The sequence below is a fragment of the Solanum lycopersicum genome, chromosome 4 (genome assembly GCF_036512215.1).
Source record: "Solanum lycopersicum chromosome 4, SLM_r2.1".
NCBI lineage: Eukaryota > Viridiplantae > Streptophyta > Magnoliopsida > Solanales > Solanaceae > Solanum > Solanum lycopersicum.
In genome coordinates, this window is record NC_090803.1 from 60,983,932 (window position 1) to 61,007,881 (window position 23,950).

Consider the following 23,950-nt stretch of genomic DNA (forward strand, 5'->3'; position numbering starts at 1 on the left):
TTTATATCTTGGAAATAAAAAAGTCTTTCGAGTTGAGGGTCTATTGGAAATAACTATCTACCCTGCAAAGATAGAGTAAGGTCTGTTTACATTTTACCTCTTTCTCAGACTGCACCGATGGGATCATAATGTGTATGTATGGTTCTTGTGAATAAACTAAAAAGAAAGACAAATGCCATTTCTGTCAACATAAACACTCTGTAATAGAAGTCTGGCCAACGCCGTCGGTCTCAGTGTATGCATCATCGAGCAAAATAATCAGCCAGTCCAACGCTATATTCCTTGGGGAAGGCGGTCTCTTCCCTTCTCCAGCCAGGCACAAATGGCACATTTCAGCTAGTTCTAAAGTCTAATGGTACAAGAATTTTTTTTTTTAAGTAGTGTATTGTAATAGGAGAATTACAACATTTTGCCTTCATATATACTATATTTCGTACAACCTATATATATTTCTAGACTTCTGTATTTCTTGCAAATGCATAGTTTCAAGAACTGATCTTCTCTGCCTTTTAAGATAAAATCGACCAAGATCTCTTCATTTAGGAGTTAGGACTGGCAAGCTTGATTGATAATTGGAAAATCCACAAACCAAAATGTTCTGTGAGGAGTACCAATATAGAATATCTTGCTTTTTCCATGATAAGCTGAAATATTTCACAAGAATACCCTCTTTAACGTCCTTGCAGCGACTCGGGAAGCCAGCTTTCCAGCGAAATCAGCAGGCAAGCGAAGTAACTGTTGTTGCATCTCTTGTGGAAGCTGCAAAATATAAAGTCAGACTCTCAATGCTGGTTTAGTTTCCAAAGCCTATCTATATACCAATTGACCCGTATATACATTTGCTGATTAAGGCAGTAATGAGAAGACAAATTTGAAAATATAAGCCATCAAAATGGAATAATCACCGTTACAAAATTCTCTGTACACCTTTTCTCTGAGAGCAATCACACACTCAAAAATAGACTTGTACAGCTTCGTAAGTAACTGGTGGAAAATAATGTTTAGTGTAAGGGAGGTAAAAAAGGGGGTGCGCTGTGCGCTCAATTTTCTGAAGTTAAAGCCCATATGGCATTTTTTTTTTAACAATAAACACCATCCAAAGACTGGATTAAAATTCTATCATACAAATGCGACCAATCATAAAATTGGTTTTGTATCATGGAGATAATAAATCTCGTGAGCTTTACCTCAGGTAAAACTGAAAGGAGGGGTAGATATTCTTGGACAGCTTCAAATTGCTGAAGAGGTGCTCCGTTTAAAAATATCATCTGCTTGTTGGATGTTCTAACTCCATTAACCTTCTACAAAGAATAAATTAGGAGTCCACAATTTACTAACATATCAAGTAATCGTGCAATAACAATAAACATCAATTTGGCAATGAATGAATGATCAATAATGGGGTATCCGTAGTTAAACCAAGTATTACAGATGCACAGGACTTATGGATATTAGATAGCATAACAATTCAGTAGCTGGGAGATTATCCATTCACAGAATAAGTAACTAGCCTAGAAGCTTGGAGACCAGAATTGGTGATAATTTTAATTTTCTTTTATGACAAGGGAAATCCGCAGCCGCTACAAAGGTACGCACAGGGTTGAACCCCCGCTCTTATGCAATAACTTGCAAACCACATAGGAGAGGTAACCCCTCGACCCAGAAGGCGAACCCTTTGCTTTCGCTGGCTTCGAACTTGAGCCCTCCAATATGGAAGTCCCAAGCCCGAACTACTGGGCCACCCTGAAGGGTATTGGTGATAATGTGAAGTGACATTCTAAGCTGGCAAAGAAAATTTGTCCATATATATTCTAGCACGCATCAAGAAATAAATATGATGAGTGGTGTCATAATAGTAAGCAACGCAAGCAATTGGTATTTAAGGGGGGCCACATAAATATTTGCAAAGAAATTAAGGCATTCCGAAAGAAATGTAAGATATGTGATAACAAGCTAATGTAACTAAGTTACTGGATTCTAATCATTTAACTGATGCTTTCTCTGGTGTCTCTAAGCTCCAATATCTAGTTGTTCATGTATCTGAATGTTTTCCCTTTGAGAAGACATGCATGTTATGGGAGTAAAATGTGGATAGTCTCTCTCTAATATCAAAAGTGGAAAACAGGGTAATATTAACATGCATGCAAATCCATATCAACACTTTCTACAGATATTTTCCCATAATGGAGGAGCAATTAACATCATGAAGGTTTTATATGCATTCATTTTATTAGCAAGATTCTCTTACCATGCTGGGGTTCTCATTTTCTTGGAGTCCTGATATCAACAGTAATAGACGTTGCAAATTTCTAAGATTAGTAATATCTTCATCAGTCATTGAAGATGGTTGGGATGGAGAGAACGGTAATGTAGTTGCAACTGCATTTGTTACTGAATCGACAGTTGCAACACCAAGTGCAACCATACCCTGTAAATTGGGATAAATAGTAAATTCCAAATACAACCACCAGATGACTTGAATGACAGTACACCCTACTTTTGGAAATTTTGGATACACCAGCGGAAACTCAACAAACACAGAAAAGGAATTACGTTAGCTACTTCTCAAAACATCAAACATGAAGTGGCAATTCACCAATTTGAGTTTCCTATATTACTCGCATTAGCATTTAGGTACCACTTCAAACTGCTGAAGGCATACTCTCAACATCAAAAGCACCGATTTCTGGAACTACACTTGATATTTTTAGTTTCCATGTCATGTTCACTGGTTAAGCAGATTCTAACTTTCTAAAAGGTATTGGGTCTTGCATTTTCATCCACAAATCACCAGCATGATAGCAAAACCTCTCTTCAACTTTCCTTTTTCTATATTTTTTCTAGGTACTTCTCCTGGAACTATTTTTTTTTTTTTGGAAAAGAATAAAGATGAGAACGCTCAATTGTCAAAAATATCTGAATTAGAAACACCAACCAGATACGACTGCTACTAATTCAAACCAGTTAGTATTCATAATAATCCGATGACTTCAAAAAAATTGACTTAAACATAATGAAACTGAAACTTCCTAAAGAATTAAGCAATTATAGTATTCATCACCTGTTTGAATTTAGTAAAAATAAGGTGCTGAGCATTCCTAAGAAGTTTGCTTGCATCCTTGTAATATTAAAACACGAGTCCATACCTTAGAAAATTCCTCAAGTAGAATTTCCCTGATAAAGGCACCCTGAAGATAAAAAAATGAATTAATAAGTAGTGTGCGTATTTTTTTCTTCCCTTTTTCCTGGATGTATCCAGCCTCTGGTCTGTTTGAAAGTGCAATATTTTCTGAGATAGAATACCTTATCATCCAGTGTAAAAGAAAGAATTTGCTTGATAATGACCTTCGAATCAATCCCACCATTTTGATTCTCTATCAGGGTTCTTTCTGTCTTGGCACGGAGAGACTGTTACGAAGAGAGATTCAGGATCTACGCTTGTATATCAGAAACAAAAAGCTAATATGGTGAAACAATTTCCTCGTATATAACTCAAATATCAAGAAAAACAAGAATTCAGCTGTGGCTTCATTCACTCTGTAACTGTCAGGTATATGCTTACAAAATACAAAAGTGATGTGTACAAACATATCAAAAAGCTTACCTCTGATAAGAGAGACTCTAGTCGATCAATCCTGAACTGACCATCCTATAATCAAAATTCAAAGCATGGAGTTATAGTTTATCATGACTACATAAACAGTTGAACTTGAAATCATTAATTTTTAAGTAGAATAGCATCGGCAACCAGTAAAACTTCTGTATACTGTCTCAGGCTTCAAGTTTGATATTTCTCTACCTAACGGTGAATAAATTAGTCTTACAATTTCCTTTTCAGAAGAGAGGCCCTTCAAAGTATTCATAGTTAGTTGGAATCAAGCGTGTATCAAGTACTATGTTTAATAATGACAACAGCAAAGAACAGCATAGCAAAGAAAGTCATTGCCAGCATAGCTACATCCATACACGATGGGAACCTAGCTTGTTGCCCATCATTTTGAACATATAAAACAATCCATTGTTTCTGTAACATGCCGAAGAAGAAACAGTTCCGTTTTGTGGACAATGAACAGTGTGACATACTTGAATATTCATTTCCAATTAAATCATTTGAATTCATGAATACAACTAGTCGACTACTAAAGATTTATAACTTTTTCCTCCACTAGCAAGGATAATTGTTAGTGGTTTGGCTGTGGCACCAAAAATCAAAATGGAGGTCAGAAATCTGAACTAGTAAGAAGTCTGTCAAGTTGCTTCAGCAAGAGGAAGGCTGCAAGTAGGTGTTAAGAAAGAGAATGAGAGACCTCTTTTGCGTGTACCTTATAAAGAAGTGCTCTTAAAGAAGCTTTTAGTTTCGGTGAGCTATCAGTTAGTACTTTTCTAGCAATCCATGGGTATGTACTACCCAGGACTTTGTATTCTGGGTTGATGCCAATAGCAATGCCCTCCAACACAGCAAGGCTAGATGTCTCAAAATTACCAGTGAAAATCATCAGCCACCAACAAAATAAACGAGATCAAGCAAATACAAAACAAAAATTAATCTCTAATAATTCTTTTTGTTGAGAAACTTTTCACGCAAAATTACCTTCGGATGACAAGAGAGAAATAAGAAGGTATTTGAAACTTAAATTTGTACCTGTAATCAAAGAGTTCCGCAAAACTTATCAGAAAAATACAAATCATAATCATATAGAGTCATCATAAGAAAAATCATATATCTGCTAAAGCCTTATCGAGACAACAAAGACTCTCTAAACATAATCATCAGTGATTTCAACATGAATGCCAAGGTTCCCCAGATGTTAACGTGCAACATGCACACAACTCCCCATGGTAAAACTTTGGTTTCCAGAGATGATTGAAGAACCCCTTCATCTCGACACAGCAATGACCAAAACCTTTAGTACTACTGATGTGGAAAGTTGATCAATAGTGAGAACGAGAAGACTACTTCTATGACCTCAAACTCTTTGCATATCCATACATCATCCAAAAGAAGAAGATAATGAGACCAGAAAGATTCTAGATAAGCATCAGACTGAGACAAAATTAAATAAATCTGATTCTGCAATTGGAGGGATGATGCATGGCATAAGCAAAAGAAAGCAAAGTCCCCAGTTGAATGACCTTCTAGCAGTGGACCAAGCATTACTTCACCAAGAAGCTTTTTTCAACAGCGGGTATCCCAGCCTGCTTGTATTCACTCAATTAATCCACCAATACCTACTATGTCCCACCAGTTAAACCCTTCTCTCACAGTTTATGCAAATGAGAAGAACTCACTAATTTTGAGTCTGCTGAATTTCCTAAGGTTGTCACTCCAACTTTTCAAACTGATAACCCAACCCTTTGGTGGCATTTTAAGAAAATAATTCTTTTTCATTATCAAAGTAATTTATTCATCACATTATAAACTACCTACCCGAGATATTACTTCTTCTCTGGATGATTACTGAAAGCGGTGGTCATCTACCCGAGAGAGTGTCAGCATATGCTGTTAAAGCTTTGCATTCTTCAATAATCAAAAGAGCCATTAAGGTTAACTAGGATGGTTTCTTATTGTGGATATCATTTAGCAATGAAATAATAAAAAAATTAAAACCAAAAAATCTATTATGACATCATCACTCAACATAAATGAAACTTTTCTGATACCGTGTTCATACATTTAATGTAAGGAGTATAAGCATCAAATGGAATTCTAATTCTGTTTATCATTATTCACTAGTTCCTCCTTTTTCATTATGCATTCAGGCAAAGCCTATTCTCTCTTCAGATTTTGATGGTACAAGCACAAGGATTAGTATCTCAGTAATCTATCAGATCACCCAGATCAAGGTTGACCAATCAGATAATGTTCGGTGAATTAGACTAAGATCAATGCCTTAAGACACATCGTTCAAATAAGTTGCTTCCTTCTTGTGTTTTTATTTAAAGAAGTCCCCCCTCCTCTGGGCTTATCCTCATCATAGAAAACTCCATAAAATATACATCTTCTGTACCAACTTAGAAGATAGATGTGATTTAAGCATAAGTGAAATACCACCAAATTACATCACATAATAGAAGGTAATACAGAAAACAAAATACATTTTAATTTCTGTCGGAGAGAAGAAATCATGAAAAGAGCTTACATGGTGAATCCCAGATCTCCGAGAAGATCCCCAAAACTCACATTGCGGACTCCTTTGGCTACAGCATCCCGAAAAACACCTAAAGGGGAAATTCATATCAGTAAAGAAGAATACAACAACTAGATTACTTTCTAGGTCTAGAATTTAACTGTATATAGCTAATAATGTCAATATAAAGGAAAAAACCTGTTAGGGCTTCTGTAACGGCAACTTTGTCACTTGTGGGCGGAATGAGCCTGTCAATGATAATATATTGTATCAACACTAAATAATTCTAATATCAAGAAGTGACCTCTCATTCAGTAGTGAAGATATTAATAATACCCAAGAGTGACAAAATCCTTGGCCAATGCACTGTAATCACGATTCACTAGATGGAGACATGCTTCAATGAAACCATCACGATATTCTTGTTTGAATTCACCCATCATACCGAAATCTGGGATTAAGAGAAATTTTAGGTACAACAAATTGATGATAGGTAGCTATAAGGTACTCAACTAGGATAAAGTAATCAAATTTCCATGAGACTAATTGTTAAGAAAATGGACCTTGGGTCTAAGCTCAACCCAAAGCTAGATCAAGTGGTGAGCATTTATCAAGACCATATTACAGCCAACACAGTTAATCAATGTGAAATTCTACCCCCCTCTCCCTCAAACCGGACATCTGGCGCGTGGAGTATTATAACTTGGGTAGTTCAAAATTTGGATAACCCAACATCACCAATAGGGTTGGCCCTAATACTATGTTGAGAAAATAACCTTTAGTTTTTAACTTAAGCCTAAAAGCTAGCTTAAGTGATGAGGATTATCCAAAGATGATATAAGGAGACTAAATCCCGAACATGTAACCGATGTGAGATTATAGCACTAACAAATAAAATTACAAAGAACGTGAGGAACAACCAAAAGCAACCCAGAGAAGTTTGTTATTTAGCATCACTAACAACCAGTTTCATGTATTAACTACATAAGATATTCAATAAACTACTTTGCGTTTCCTGGAAGATAGCTACCACGAGTTCCCAGCAGCATTTTCCTTTTGAGCTATTAAACAGTATTGAAAACCAGCATTAGAGGATAGCTAATGGTAATAAACAAAGTAGATGTTTTAACCATCTCCTTAAGAAACAGGCAGCCAATGTTGGTGTGAGAGAGAAAAAAGGGAAAATAGAAAAACAAAAGGTTACCATCATATGTTGGAAAAATAGAAAGTCCATAAGGTAACAAGCATATATTCAGAGAAGTAGCATGTAAAAAAAGATTATTCAGTAAATAACCCATATCCTACATGCATAAGACTAGAAACTAAAATCAATGAAGTACCTAAGTAGGCTAGTTTCCCGTCATATGTACGAAGAAGGTTTCCAGGATGTGGATCTGCATGATAGAATCCATACTCTAGAAGTTGATTGAATGAGCAATAAACCCCTACCTGTGAACATCAATTTCACTTTAGAGCATGGTTCAAAGTGGAAAAACACACAAACATTGAGGAAAATGAGTTTCACGACTTAACCTCAACCAAATAAAGATCCTTGACCCCAGCCAGCTTTTGCCCCTAGCCAAGAGAAAGGTGTAGTAACATGAGCAAGATGTCTAAGCTTCATAACATTAGGAGACAACATACACCAGTTTATAAAATATTCCACCTCATTGGAACTAAAAAGAAAATTCTTGACACTCTCCACATTGCTGAGTTAATACATAAATCAGTGAGCCTAATGAGAACATGTTACTTCTAGGATCTACTGTATTTAAATCTGAAATGTCCCAATATAACGAAACCATTAATGACAAAGAGGAAATTCTTCAAGGAAAAGACAAGATTCTCAAACGTTTGATCAACGCAACATCAGTGTAATCTAAACCTCTTTGGATGTAACTATATAATCTTTCCTGGTTGCTTGTCTCCTCCTAGATGGTAGGTAATGTGCAACAATTAGTGAATATGTTAATCTAGAGAAACTCTCCATCAAGTAACCTTTTTCTACATACACAGGGAATGAATGTCAAGGACTGTCCGAAAGCCAACAGGAACCACAAAAAGACATGTTTTAATCGGAAGAGCAAGGATAAGAAAGAGACCAACTGTTCTCAAATTCATTGACCTTCAGTAAGAAAATCTCCAGATATCATTTTTGTTTTAATTCAGAATTTTAACTTATCCTGTCTTTATTGACTTAGATATCTATGTGGAAGAACACTAGCTGAAAGATAATAGAGCGTCTAACATTACTTGTCACAAACTAACCCAAAAGCTAACAGGATGTAGGTATCACTTGACTGAAGCTTTTAGCTCCTGATATGGCGTTTTTACCTCTAGCCACTGCATAATGAGCACTTTCCGGGTTGTCAGTGCCAAATTCATTTCAGGAACCACAACATCCTGTATTGAACCATACAATTGCCTGCCCATGTAATTATAAAAAGTTTAGCGCATATGCAAATATAATGCTAATATTTTTCCATATGATCTTAGTAGATGCATGAATGTGCAATCACAAATTAAAGAGTAGCATACAGTCTTAATATTTATGATGTTAAATGAAGCAAGCACTATCAGCTTAGCTGGAAATTACGAAATTCTTGTCATTGTTGGAAAGATGAGAATGCTACAAATTATGATAATCAACTAAAGTAACATTGTGCATGGGAACTTTCTACTGGCACAGGCTTTTGATAGTTGTTGAGCAGCTTACCGTATTGCTATATCCAATAAGTGGACATTCATGATGGACCTGATACTAATAATTGTGCAGGTTACATCAGATTGAGATCACATTCCTTTATATGTTCATTTCATTATATTTGTCATGTTTTCAAATACTTCACAGGAGTTTCCCTTTTTCTCATTTTTTTAACACATTGGTTCACCTTTTTACATCTTCTTATTAACCCCAAAGTAGCGCACACTGGCATTTGCAAGAAGAGTGAACGCGTTTACTCTTGGTCTTGATGCATCAGAAAACCAAACAAAGGAAATCAGTAAGCAAGCTTTGTCGATGGAGTTTCTTAAGTTCCTATGTATCTCTCTCCATTCTACAAAAGTTTCCCAGTTTGATATTGTTTTTTGGCTCATTAAGAACATAGGAAGAAATACTTCTATCCCTACGCGCTGCTTAATTATCTCATCAACCAAAAAAAAACTTTCTTTTCTTTTTGGCTTTTTCCCATCAACTTTGAAGAAGGGTAAGGGTCAAAATGCTAATCCATAATAATGAATAAGATGCATAAACAAAATGTCTATTACATCTTACTGTTGTAAGAAAGGTTTCTTTTTACATTAATTTAATAGAAGGCTTGAAATTGAAAATTATTAGACTAGTATTTCAGCAGAAGGGTCATAGACTACAAAGCTTTGACAAGAACGTATAAGATCAACAGAAGTAACTGCAACAGGTAATCCAGTACAGAATGCTACAAATTAGCCCCGGTTTCATAAGAAAGAAAAAAAGATTTTACACATTTAGGATATTTAACTCATGATAAAAACTAATTGAATTTCATAAAGTTCAAAACCCACTGGAAAATTCTGTAAAAGACCTTGGAGGTGAATCAATTATCTTGTGGTTAACCACAAAAATAGTGTGATTAATCTCTCATCAGTCAGATTCTTAAAGGTGCTAACTCACTCATCATGTTCTAAGTGAGATTGGATTAAAGGTATGCAGGTTTCAGATATCTTATAGAGGACACAGTCAAACAGGTAAATCATTTTACCGAAATTTGACTCCATTCCGTGCTTCTTGTTTGTAGTCCATCTCCTGCATTCAATTTGACCACCTGTATTCAATATAAAGTACTAAGAATATTCCTCCTTATTATTAGAAGTAGTTATTGCTAATTTTGATTTTATATATATATATATATATATATATATATATATATATGATATATGAGGATGTTCAGTTAAAATGAAAGATCAAGACAAAAAGAAAGGGTCAAACTACCAGACTAGTACTAATCAAAGATTTTCTGGTTTTCCATAGAGGTATCTGAAATGTTCATGTAGAAAAGGTAGTTTAATGTTGACATGTTATTCTTTGATACTATGATATGTTTCCTCTTGATTAAATGAATACAGAAATCCTAATTTTCTCCCTACAACTTTCCATTCATCTTCCAAAAGAAATATAGTCTCCAGTAATAAATCTACTATGTATAGACCGAAACTGTTCTTTTTCAAAATGCCCGAAGCTTATGCTGTCTGTCTTTCCCAAACCACAATAATGTGTACAACTTAATTATGGAATACTACAGGAAAAATTAATTCCTCTTGCAATGACAGAATATGAACCTAAAAAAGAATAAAAGTATTGATCAGTTGATCAAATTTTAAGTCTAGGCTTATCAAGTAATACTAAATGTTGAAACTCACAGATAGGAACTGAAGTAGAAGACATCAAATTAAATAGTTGACAACAACCAACAATCAATCAATTATGCCTTAATCTAAAGATGAAACTATACCAGTTAGTATATAACAGAAACAATGTCATTCACACCAAAGGGCTTCTTCCAATGGTTTTTTTATAACTTTGATGTCAATTATCAAATAGTAGGAGAGGAATTATGTGGACACACATAAACATATGAGATTTTACTAGGAAGATGAAGATACAAAATCATACCCGAAAAAGACTTGAGGCCCACTCATCAACAACTGCCTGTATATCGAGAAAAAATGTGCTCAGGACTAGTAATTGCAAAGAATACATATTGTCATTTTGGAAATAGATGCTTGTGCACACTAAATTTCAGATCAGCCTAAATCAATCACTGTTCCATGTCCCATCTCATTTTTCCTCTCTCAGCTAGGAATTTACTTTTATCATAATACCTGAAGGTCGGTATTAAGTTTTCCTGCCTTCTTTATTAAGCCTGCGAGATATCGTAAAATCAATATGTCCAAGGAGATTGCACTTTGAACTCCAGGTCTCTGCACCTTCACAGCAACAACTTCCCTGGTAGAACGAAGCCTAGCTTGATAGACCTTAAAGATGGAACTCAGATTTAGTTTCTTTCACCTTTGATTATACTAAGAGTGAGTACAAGTCCACCTAATTTTAAACTAAGAAACAGAAGTCCGCTGCTTCACAGACCTGTCCAAGTGATGCTGCTGCGACAGGCTCAGGTGAGATCTCAGAGAACATCACATCTATTGGCATGCCAAGCTCCTTTTCTATCATTTCAAAAGCTACTTCAGAGGAAAAAGGTGTTATCCGATCTTGCAACAGAGATAGCTCATCCAAATACGATGGTGGTATCAAATCCTAGAAGAAATTTAAATCTGATTAACATCACTAGATTAAGTGAAATATGGGATGCTACAATGGGTGTGCACTACAAACAATTAATTCTTGCATAGGCTGCTAGTAGTTCTTGTCCCACTATCTCACAAGAAGTATTAGTTAGTTGCACAAAATGAATCAGTTTATGGGAATGAGCATTTTGGATACATACTCAGAATTCTAGTTCAATTTTAATCATTGCAAATCTTGGAGAGTGAATAAATGAAAATTTTGGAACCACTATAACTTTCGAGCAGTTCCAATTAGCAGACACATTAATCGTAAACAATGCTCTTTATTTTTCTCTCTTTACATGTTCTAAAAGATGTTTTTAATTTCAGAAACCAACACACACATATCCAATCAAAAAGGAACTAAATACAAAATAAATCTATGATCCAGCATCTTTACTGTTTCTCATTTTCACACTTGTTGACAAATATTCACTAAAGGAAAAATAAAGGGGAGCTAATGCCAATTTTGTAAAGAGAAGTCAGTCAAAGAAAAAAAAATATAAAGCATGATGAGCGGAAGCTCCCAATTGTATGCTACATATTCAATACCAGAGACCTCTGCCAGATCAAGAAATCCGATGGGAACAGAATTCTCTCAGTTCCCCAGAAATTCACTTGATGTGTGGAAGTGAAACCACAAAATTGAATAGCTGAAAGAAGCTTTACTTACTGGTCGAGATGAGATAGCTTGTGCAATTTTAACATATGCCTGCAAAAAAGCATTTTAGAATTCATCACACTGGTAAAGGGATAATATTTTACAAGATAAAATATATAACATGACTTCCCACATCCAAACCTTCAATAAGACCAGATATCTCTCCTTCTAAGAAAAATCCAATCTATCCTATATAATTTATGTAAGAAAATTGTCTATCGAAGTCCAAATATTCTTATTTCAGATTGATTTTCATTTTAGCACATTTCAACATGACATCTCTCTCTCATATAGTACTAAAGTGTGATGCGATGTGTGCTTGTATTCAAAATGAAAAGGATGAGAAGCAAGATATAAGAGGGCATCCGTGCAAGTTTTGCTCGAGGATGAAGAATTAACATTTTTACGTTAGATAGAACTGAGCTGACTGATACCTCAGAACTTACAAGCCGTAAAAGTAGGACATCAACTCATTCATAAAACTGAGCTGACTGATAATTCAGAACTTACAAGTCATACAAGTAGGACATCGACTCATTCCTCCCAAGTCAAGAAAGGAGGGACCCAATAGGAAAAAGAAATAAAACTCATCTGCAATTGTCTATACAAAAACTTTCCCACCCTTTCTTTTGATAGAAATGTTTTGCACGCCCTTCAAGTAAGCCTGACTATGAATGACCCAAAGCACCTCCCACCCACCCCAAAAAAGAAGAAGGATAAAGCAACTAGCTAAACTAGTAGTCTATAAAATATTAAAAGATAACACAGAGAGAGTTGGAATTCTCTCAAGCACATCCATCTTTCAGAGATCAAGGCTCCAGACCTTAGCCATAAAATGTTTCAATGTGAAGGCTTGAACTTTGCGCAGAGCTTGTAAGCAGGTAGGAATTGACATCACGCAAGCCTCAGTATGGAAGGACAATATGTCTAGTAACCAAACATGACATAATATGGCAGTGCCACCAAAGAGACAGCATTGCTACTGAGATTATTCATATTGCTAAGTTCAGTTGAACCATGCTACATGTTCTTCTTGATGCCTTTGATCCTTTCTTATAAGTTACTTTTGTTGGAGTTGGTTACCCAGGAAGCTTATTGTGCAGTGTAGAAGTAGGAGTTTAATTTCAGCTATTGCTACTTGGGTTAGTTTAAAAGATTCTTTAAGTAGCACAAAGGACCTTAAGTTCATATGCATAGTTTAGTTGTTAGCATAGGTAGGTTCCTATTGGAAAGAATGACATGGTCTAGCCCATGGACTGGGCATGGTCCACAGGAATAATGTCATAGATGATTATTTGTTGGAATCACTAGCATGTAGGACCCCAAAGTTTGATGCCTGGTGTCGGTTTGAATTTGATTAGTTTGTTAGCAATAAGGACACTGCACTACTATCCACGACAAAACTTAGAACTTGACATATTGAGCATACTATTCCTAAAATTGTGCTGAAAAGAAGTTCAGCTGAAATTCAGACTTGAGCAAATAAAAATATGCCTAGTAAAATGCTTCTAGTTCTAGTAGCAGAAAAAAATTAGAAAACTGATAAAGAATAAAGGAGAAAAAAATAAAGGTTTGAGGCATATAAATACTTCTCAATAGAGTGAATGTGATTGCTTATGGGAGTAGATAAAAATGTTGTTTCTGGGGTGTAGCAAACCTGTTATCAGTCATCTGTATTGACTAATCTGCAAGTGGAAGAGCATTCGTTTGCAGGTCATTAACATTTAAAATATAGTTTCAAATCTTGTAAACTTTCAGAACCAGTTGTCCTTTTGCCAATTAACTGCTCAAAAGATCACCAACATAAAAAATTTAATGCAAGGAGTCTTCATATCTTTCAAGTACTGCACTTGAATCCCCAAGTCTAACTGTGAGACACACACTAATTTCCAATTATAGTATGTGATGGGAAGTACTTTAGTAGGAAATATGTGGAAACACACTTAGATGCATCTTTTCTCTTGCATTTTCATGGGATTTCCAAAGTCCACTAAACTGATAAATTCGTAAGTCAGTCTCTTTACTTAACAGTCTGGGCTTCTTACTAGTAGCAGTGAGCTACCTAATTATTGCCACTTCCACATTAAAAACTAAACTAAAATCGAGAGTTGTTTCAGTAAAAATTGCAAGTTCAATTAATAAGACATACTGGACCAAGCTGTAATAGTATCTTCCTCAATTCTGCAGCTCTAATCTGCAAGCAACCAGAAACAACACTAAATTAGTTCAAGTACACGTAACTATGATGCATTATTCCAAAAAAAATGTATCCAAAAATTACTAACTTTGAACATCTCATCGGCGCGTTCATTAACAGTATCCAGGTACCTGACGGCGAACCACTTGCCCAGAGTAGAACCGATTTGGACGAGCCTACGAAGTACAATCAACGGTTTCTTCTGATAAAACGCAGCAATTTTCGCGATATTATACTCCGTAAGAGAATCTTCCTCCGACGGATTCAGCTCGAAAACGTAGCCAGAGTACTTCGTGAAATCATCCACCTCACGCGCAACTGCCGCAACCGGCAGCGCTACGCGACTGGAGCTGGAATTGACCTTGCTACGCCGGAATAGACAGCGGAAGGATCCGTCGGAGAGTGAATTGGCGGCGAATAACGGCAGCGGTTGCGGCGGGACGACCAGCATTTTGTGGCGGAGCGATTGTAATTTTGCGTGCGTCTATTAGGACCGTTACGTATGGCTGGAAGTTGTACTCTTTTTATTATTAGCAATATAAACGACTAATAATATCTCAAGTATTTTTTTAAAAAAATGGTAAAATTGGTTCAAAGTTATGAATATAGTACATAGAAATGAACTTTAAAACTACATAATATATTATATAATATATTCTTGTGATTCAATAGGATCGTCTCAATATGTTAGGGGCTTAAAATTAAATTTCAAAGATATTACTTTTGTAGTTGTCATATATATATTGAATAACTATTACGTAAAGTGAAATTTTGATAAGATAGAATTTATACGAATTACGTAAAATTATAAATAACAATTTCTTTTAATGAAAAAAATATAATATAAAGTTAGAAAAATAAAATCTGACTAAAAAATTTAAAAAGTTTATATGATAATATTGAAATCGTTTTATCGAATATCATAAGTTAATATAATGATATTAAAATAGTATATTGATTTGTTGAAGATTTGTGGTGCCTGGAATTTAAAAACTACATAGAAAAACAAATTTGATATTTTTACAAGGACAAAATATAGAAATACACATCTTTTATTTTTACTTATTTTCATTATCCTTTGTTACTTTTAAAAATTTCCAAAATCCTTTATTTTTTTAATGTATTTGAGCTGCATATTAATGTATCTGAGCCAGTATTTAATATTTGAGCTAATTTTTAATGCATTCGAACTACATACTAATGTATCCGACTAAGCTGCATATTATGTATCCGAGCTAGTTTTTAATGTATCCAAGCTACATATTAATGTATCGGGGTTTCCATTATAGTATTAGATTTTTTTTCAATTCTTAAGGGATTAATGTAATTAAAAACTTATTAGGAATACATTATAATTTTATATCAAAATTATGGAATTTATGTAATTTACCTAATGCAAAAGGCTTTATCATTTGGTAGACTTTAAAAAATATTCAATAACCAGAGAATAAAGGAAAGATAAATATACGACTAATAATATAAGTTTGTGATAATCTTAAAGCCCCAACAATTATTTTAGTGATCTTATGATCAAGACGACCTGAACTTCTAGCTCTTTTTCAAAATTTTATACATAAAAAAAGCTTTGCTGCATGGACCGCTTTTCTAGAAAAGTTTTATCTTAAATTTTGATATTACTAATATTTTTCTTTTTTTATGGTTTTGGTTTTTAAAACGTTTTGAGATTTGATTATAGGAAAAATCCAAACAAGATATTAGGAAAACAAGAGGGGAAGAGAAGGACGGGATTGAATTTGTGGCTTTGTGGAACTCAGTGGATGCGTGTAGAAATAGGAACTGTTTGGCACTACACAATAGTATAGGATTATTACTTTTCCAACTCTCCAAAAAAAGTTGTATATAGACAATTAATTCAGTTTGATCCCTCTAATAGAAATTTAAAAAGATCAGCTTAGTCTTTTCAAATTGATAGATCAAATTATAATCATTCTTGTTCGAGAAATACGCCACTAACGATCCTCGAATCAATGGATAAATTCAGGTCAAATCTAAATCATCCCAGTTCGAGAAATATGTCACTAACGGTCCTCGAATTATGGATAAATCCGCCACTAACGGCCCTCAAATCATGGATAAATTCTAGTAGAATAGAATCAAGGGATCAACAGAATTGTACCCGCTATCTTAATCAATAAAATTATGTTTCTTCATATTTTATTTGTATGGTTTGTTTATTTTCTTTGTTGCAAACACAGTAATTTATAGAATTGTATATTTATAAAAAAAAAAAATTAAGCTTTGTATTTTTAGAGAAAAAAAATTGGTTATAATGATTATTTTTTTTAATGTTATTTTACTTTATTAATATTTTTATTCTTTTAATTTTAATATCTTTTAATTAACACATAGTTTTTTATTAAAAAAAAGTTTTTTAAATTTTCTGGCTAAATTCTGATCAAATTTTTGATCATTTAACACTTCTTTCCTGGTTATTATTTGACACTGAATTTAGCAAACCACAATCATTATTTTTTAGAGAAAAAGCTAGGGTTTGGAATTAAATTTTAAAAGATAATTGAATTATAAAAATTTTAGGAAGGAAAAGATTGCACACTTTAAAGCCCCAAACTGTTTTTTGTTTTTTTAAAGATGTTTGGGGATTTTTTAAATAAAAAAATCATGCATCATTCGAAGACAATGGGACACTTGCACTTCATCAGAAAATATTCAATAAATATAAATTAAACGAATGTGTAACATAATTTAATATGTGATTCGATAATTTTGACCTTATAAACTTTAAGGTTGATAATTCAAATTTAGCTTGAATTTTTATTTATATTCATTATTTAAAAAAAAAAACATACACACAATGGGACGTCATCAAATTTTATGATTAAAAATGAATAAGTAAATATTTTTGACGGATGTAGGTATAATACATATATATAATATACATGTAATTTTTGAAGTTAATGGGTGCACGTGCCTTTCATCTAAAATGATTCCGCCTTTCATTAAAAATATATGTTAGAAGTCGTAAATGAACTCTTTAATAATTTTTAAATAAGAGTTTAATTAAAAGTTCTAAAATATTGTTATTATTTTATATTAAATTAAATTTCATTTATTTTTATAGTAATTACCATATTTAGAAGCAAAAATAAGAGGTTTTTTTTAAATAATTGATAATTAATATAACTATGTAACTTTACATTTTAGGAAACTGAGGATACATATTTTCCAAATATATTAAAAAAGAAATAGAATCCTCCAAATCTTTGGTCACATTCTTTTCTAAAAGATCTTATCCGCATGTGCATCACTCTTATTTTTTCTGATTTTTTGTTTCTCATTTTTATTTTCCATTGAGAAATTTTAATCTTGTTTTTTCAATCATGTTCATTTTGATTTTGTGTTTTTTTTTTCTTTTAATGATTAATTATTTTTTTATGGATAGAATATAGGAAAAATTAAAAAGTTGCGAATCATTTAAGAAAACTATTTTCTTTTCCTTTCCTTTTTGATTGGAAAAAATTTATTATAATAATTCATCGTTTTTATAAGATGCGCTTTGTTAGGATCGAATCCACGCACACACTTGATGAATGAAGAACACAAGAACTTTAGAGAGAAAGGGATGAGAGATCTAGAGAGAGATAGAGAGAAATCAATATTTTGTGGTAACACCCCGTGAGTAAACTTCCACGGCGGTAGGTATATATATATATATATATTAATAATTCAGACTATTTTAGGTTACAGAGAATAAATGGAGAATAAAAATTGCAGCCTAAAATTTGAGTCGGGGGCTGCCCCGAACCTCTCCTTCGGGTGGGGGGCTCCCACCCCCCATAACCCCCTGGCAACCTCATCAACCTCACCGTGAAGGTTAAACCGCATAAACAGTAATATATGACAGTACATCAAATATTAATCAGGCTCCACAACCTAACAGACTTATCATAGTTTTATATTGGAAAAATTACATAAATTAGTACATTTTAATGAATAATTATTGATTTTTTATATTTTTTTATTTATTACCATTTACAACAATATTATATTAAATCTATAATATGATTTAAAAGTGAATCTTGTATGTAATATATATGAATTATAATTATTTTTTGAAATATATTACGTTTGTTTGGGAAAAATTTGACACACTATATTGTAAGTGTATTAAAATGTGTGATAAATGTATTATCAATAATTAAAATTTGTATTATATGTTAATAATAAATTGTTCTTTATGATATATATTATACTTGTATTATAAATGAATTAAAAGTGATCAAGTAAAACAAAATGTCATTACTATAAATGGTAAATATTTTTTTATTACGGTATATTTATTTTTAAGTTTCACTTTTATATTTATATTTGGATAATAGACCAACTACCTAGGATAAAAATTGAGGGATTGATATACAGTCCATTATAAAATATGTATATTTAGAAATGGTATTGTTAATTAATTGCGTTAGGAATAATTTCAAGTACTAATTTAGTTGATTTTTTATGTTTTTAATTCATTTACTATTTTGCTAGGTATTGTAAAAATCTAATGTTATGTATTGGAAACTAGATAATATGTTAGAATTACTAATATTTACTCTTAAATATGTTATTTGTATTTTTTCCCTCACTTTTGCATCGAGAAAAGTTAGGCATTTCATTTCGTCTAGCAAGAATTATTTTTCAATAACTAATACTCTCTCTGTTTCAAAAAGGTTGACCTAGTTTAACTTAGAATGAAGTTTAAGAAAAGAAAGAAAACTTTTTAGTCTTGTGGTTTTAAATTAAAGTTATGTCAAATGTAGCAAAATGCTTTTTGATCTTGTGGTCTTAAATATGTCATGTAGAAAGTTAAAGTTAAATTGTTGCCAAAAAAGGAAAGAGGTCATTCTTTTTTAAAGAGACTAAAAAAGAAATATGATCATTCTTTTTTAAACGGAGGGAGTAAGTCAACCTTAAATGAAACATCTAACTTTTTTTGATGCAAATGAGAAGGCTCTGAGAAAGTTGTGTAGATTCGAACTCACATCTTCGTGCGTGGAATGAAAAGACCCAAGTGTATATATATAGAGTACTTTCTTTGGTTTAATTAATGTATCATTACTCAAATTTTGAAAATCAAATAATACAATTTTAACAAACAATTTGAGCATGAAATTTACAAGTTCTTTGGAAAAATCATAAAAACCCTTGAGTTTGCCAGGACAAGTTACTTTAGCTCTTAAATTATACAGACGTTTAAATACTCCTTTAACATCTTTGAAGTGATTTTTTTCAATCCTTTCAACGCAGCCTAGTTGAGAATGTTAACTTATAACGTTTTACGTAATGGCAAGCTACCTTGAGTTGCAGGATAGTCAAGACTGGTGTAAAAACTAACGTATCTATGTTAGATACACAAAATCCTAAGATTGATGCATCAAGCATCAATAAGGACAAGATTGATTCACTCAAATAAATCTAACCAAAGATTGATTCATTTAAATTCAATCCGAACTGAAGGAATCAAATCTCGCAAGTCAACCACATCTTTCAAAAGAGATCTGTCATTGCTGGAACTCAATGAAAGAAGGTATACTAAATCAAACATAGAAATCAAAAAGTAACAACAATCCAATGTCTGACTAGGATGAAGTAATATGGAAGATAGACAATCAAATTGGCCAAGTATCAAGACTATAAGAAGACCATCAAGAGAAAACAGATTTTCAAGATCACAAGAAGATATCCAAGAAAAAGGAATGAATCGGTTTGCTTATGCACATATCTGATATGAACATGAATCAATTAACAAAAACCAAGGATTTACTCAAAATCATTGATTTTAAAATACCCTTGGGCTATTCCTTAAAAGAGCAGTCCTCAACACTATATAAATCAACTCATAGTCGTAGTTGTGTATTGTGCAACTTCAATTGAACTTATATTATAATCTTCTTTTATCATTCATAATGTTTTGTACACACTAAAGTAAACAATTGAAAAAGAAAAGAGAAAGAAAGATTTTGAGTGTAGGTTATACAGGTAAAGGTTGTGCCAAAATAGTAGATTTGATTTGCATATCAGATATGAGTCTAGGTTCAAAGCTCTATATCACCTAAGTTCTCCTTAAGCTCTAAAGGAAACCCTTGAAACCTAAAGGGACTGAACGTAGGCACCACACCAGTGTTCCAAACCAATATAAAAATATCTAATTTCCTTTTATATTCTATACTTTGCTTATTTATTCTCTGATAACTCTATCTACAGGAAGGACCGACTACTCGTAAACATCAGTCAACTATTGAAATTTAATTGCCCCCTCTTAACTTTCAGAGGCTGAATGTTGTTAAGCACGTTCATTTTCATCCATCCACATAACTAATGATTTTTAAAAATAACTTAATAAATTATATATAACCCACCCACCTGTTTCCAAATAAAAACCTAACTCATTTCTAAATAAATATCACCTGAATCTTCAATTCCGTCGTCATTCTAAACTAAACCTGATCTTAGTTTATTGTGAAGGGATCTTCAAGGCATATTGTGAAGGAATTTTGGAATTTGTGGTGTTTCTTGACGAAAATAAATTAAAGTTACCTAAGTTAGTAATTTTTCATTTGCATGGTTATATCATTTGAGTTTAGGATTTTGCCTTGATATTTTTTTTACATCTAAATTTAAGTTTGGCAATGGATGTGTACATCACGTTGAGGTTTCATCATGGTAAAAATTACAAGAAAAACCTCCTATTAAGTTTGAATTTTACCTTTTCTCGACGAATAATTACTCCTTCAAAGATTCAACTTTTGAAGAGCTATGATTTAAGATGAACCAAATAAAAAGATAAGAAATTAGGTCTCCATTTTCGGATGATTGAGGTGGTGAAGAAATGAGAAAATTAGGATTTAATATATACTTTTTATAAAAGTTTAAAAGGTAAATTAGATGATTAATGCGCTGAATAAAACTGATATTACCGTTAGAGGGAGGGGGGAGGGGTATAAAATGGATTTAATATATACTTTTTCAAAAAAAGTTAAATTAGATGATCAACACGCTGAACAAAACTTAAATTACATGCGCGTTGGTTTAGTGATGACAGTGTTGGAAATAAATCATTTCAAAAATGTTAAGAAGGTATATAAGCGCTCGTACAAAGTAAAGGAAAAAGGGACAAATATACCCCAAACAATCGTAAACGGTATGCAGATATCCTCCATCATACTTTTGGGATTAGTGCTCATGTCGTTCAAAAATTAGAGCATAAAGTATACCTCAGTTTGGTGTTGGGTCGGTGATAAGATTATGACATGTAACTCCATTATTATAGAGGATATATACCTCAGTTTTTAAACGACAGGAGTATCAATATCTCAAAAATATGACAAATAATATCTTCATACCATTTACGATAATTTAAAAATATATTTATCCTTTTTTCCTAACTTAAATGCTAAAGTAAATTGTCCACCCAAATTGAAGGATTTTCTTTTATGTGTTTTCTCTAAAATTCACATACTTGAAAATTTGATTCGAAACTATTACGAATAGCCGTACTTATTAATTTCTTTTTCATTATGTAAATCTCGAAATTGAAAAGATAGGAGGCATATCCCAATTAGTAGTAGTATTTATTATATTAGTCCATTGTCTTCCATTTTCCACTACCTCATCAGTGAGCTTTGTGCCTTGAGAGTTCCATTTTCAAGTTCCCAATCTAAGAAAAAACAATAATGGCAGAATCGTCGCCGGTACGTTTTGGTATTTTAGGTTGTGCTAACATTGCTCGTAAAGTATCACGCGCCATCGCACTTTCTCCAAACGCCACTATCTCCGCCGTCGGCAGCCGTTCGATCGAAAAAGCGACGGCGTACGCCAAGGAAAACGGTTATCCGTCAACGACGAAGATTTACGGCAGTTATGAGGCGGTTCTGGATGATCCGGAAGTGGATGCCGTTTATGTTCCTCTTCCGACGAGCCTGCATGTGAAGTGGGCCGTGTTGGCAGCCCAGAAGAAGAAACATGTTTTGCTGGAAAAGCCTGTTGCGTTAAACGTGAAGGAGCTGGATATGATACTGGAGGGGTGTGAATCGAATGGGGTGCAGTACATGGATGCTACTATGTGGATGCATCATCCGCGTACTGCTAAGATGAAAGAGTTCCTCTCTGATTCTCAGCGTTTTGGACAACTCAAATCGGTAATCTGCTGATTTTATTTTTGAACCTTTTGTTTTCTGCATTAAGTACTGATAAATGGATCTGAATCATTTGGAATATTGTTTTAATGTCATGATAAGTTGACTCATAAAAATGTAAGGTTTAAAAAGGAACAAATTGAAACTTAACCAAACGAGGGTTGTGCTGGAGGATAACTACTCGTTCATATTTAACTAGTGGTGAGTACTGTTCATACTTAATTAGATGTCTTGGCTTCGAGTCTCTTCGATACGGAGTGACCTTGTTAGGGAGTGCTTAGCTCAATGTGAAACTTCGATGCAGATTAGCCTTAGTTAGGGATGTTTTAGCTCAATGTGAGATGTTCTGGCACGAATTCGGATTTTAATTGACCTCTAATGTGGCTATCAAACACCGATTGGGAAAAAATAAATTGAAACAACCTTTGTTAGGGAGTGCTTTAGCTCAATGAGACTTCAATAGAGAGTCGGTCACCTTTGTTAGGGAGTGCTTTAGCTCAATGTGAGACTTTTTGGTGCGAATTCGGATTTTAATCAGACCTTCAATGTGGGCATCGAACATAGGGAAACAAAAAAAATTGAAACAGAAACTGAGGGTACAAATTTAGGAATTGATGCAAAAAATTTGGAACTTAAACAGTTGTGAGAACCCCAAATGAAGTCTTCCTCTAGGATCCTTGAAGATGGTCTTATTTTTTGTTGACAGATACATAGCACGTTTTCTTATCTTGGTGACGCGGAGTTTCTTGAGAATGACATTCGCGTGAAGTCCGATCTTGATGCTCTTGGTGCTCTAGGTGATGCTGGTTGGTATAGTATTCGGGCAATCTTGTGGACTAATGATTATGAATTGCCAAAAACAGTAACAGCTCTGGGTGATCCAGAATTTAATGAAGCTGGAGTTATCCTATCTTGTGGCGCTTCTTTGAGTTGGAAAGACGGAAGGGTAGCAACTTTTTATTGTTCATTTTTAGCTAATATGGCCATGGACATCGTTGCTATTGGATCCAAAGGAAATTTGCGGGTCCATGACTTTGTAATTCCATTTCAAGAAAATGTTGCTCCGTTTTACACTGTGGAAGGTTCGTGTTTTGGTGAACTTGCTAGATCAATTCATCCTGCACCTAGTGAGCATCAAGTCAATACAGATCTTCCTCAAGAGGCTCTGATGGTAACGGAGTTTTCAAACCTGGTTGGAAGTATCAAAGGGGAAGGTTCTAAACCTGAGAAGAAGTGGCCAACGATTAGTAGAAAGACACAACTTGTGGTGGATGCTGTCAAGGCATCAATTGAGAAAGGTTTCGAGCCCGTTGAGATCATCTATTAGTTGGTATTTAGCTATCTTTCTTGTGAAATCTGAACGCTATGTGTTGTTGTAACTGAATGTTGTATTTCTGAATAAGGCTTGTAAGCTTCTGTTTGTTGACAATGTGTATGTAATATAGGTGTTTGGAAATGAATTGGCCGAGCTAGTTTGAACAAC

General features: G+C 33.7%; 2 protein-coding genes across 3 annotated transcripts; one reads left to right on the top strand and one right to left on the bottom strand.

The window, feature by feature from the left end:
- Positions 1–178: 178 nt before the first annotated feature.
- LOC101260339 (uncharacterized aarF domain-containing protein kinase At1g71810, chloroplastic) lies at positions 179–14,919 on the bottom strand. 2 transcript variants are annotated; one of them, XM_004237800.5, is made up of 21 exons: positions 14,394–14,919; positions 14,258–14,302; positions 12,121–12,159; positions 11,248–11,418; positions 10,986–11,138; positions 10,777–10,812; positions 9,866–9,909; positions 8,463–8,553; positions 7,662–7,703; positions 7,469–7,577; positions 6,465–6,579; positions 6,327–6,376; positions 6,141–6,219; positions 4,592–4,642; positions 4,323–4,464; positions 3,605–3,649; positions 3,304–3,408; positions 3,147–3,188; positions 2,249–2,428; positions 1,188–1,301; positions 179–759 (listed from the first exon to the last, which is right to left on the bottom strand). In XM_004237800.5, exons 1-21 carry the CDS (start codon positions 14,754–14,756, stop codon positions 655–657), a joined length of 2,121 nt encoding a protein of 706 aa, XP_004237848.1. In that variant the 5' UTR covers positions 14,757–14,919; the 3' UTR covers positions 179–654. The 2 variants fall into 2 exon arrangements, with proteins under 2 accessions (XP_004237848.1, XP_010320127.1); XM_010321825.4 differs by having other exon boundaries at positions 1,188–1,298; positions 14,394–14,838.
- A 6,805-nt stretch (positions 14,920–21,724) lies between these two features.
- On the top strand, positions 21,725–23,949 carry LOC101260931 (uncharacterized oxidoreductase At4g09670). The gene is made up of 2 exons (XM_004237802.3): positions 21,725–22,470; positions 23,174–23,949. The coding sequence occupies exons 1-2, from the start codon at positions 22,006–22,008 to the stop codon at positions 23,792–23,794; spliced, it is 1,086 nt and encodes a 361-aa protein (XP_004237850.1). The 5' UTR covers positions 21,725–22,005; the 3' UTR covers positions 23,795–23,949.
- Position 23,950: the final 1 nt, after the last annotated feature.

Coding starts and splice junctions, on each gene's coding strand:
- LOC101260339 (XM_004237800.5), bottom strand. CDS start 14,756: ATGCTGGTCGTCCCGCCGCAACCGCTGCCGTTATTCGCCGCCAATTCA. Junction 11,139..11,247: donor CAGCAGCATCACTTGGACAG/GTCTGTGAAGCA, acceptor TCCATCTTTAAG/GTCTATCAAGCTAGGCTTCG. Junction 2,429..3,146: donor TACTTGAGGAATTTTCTAAG/GTATGGACTCGT, acceptor CCCAATTTACAG/GGTATGGTTGCACTTGGTGT.
- LOC101260931 (XM_004237802.3), top strand. CDS start 22,006: ATGGCAGAATCGTCGCCGGTACGTTTTGGTATTTTAGGTTGTGCTAAC. Junction 22,471..23,173: donor GTTTTGGACAACTCAAATCG/GTAATCTGCTGA, acceptor TTTTGTTGACAG/ATACATAGCACGTTTTCTTA.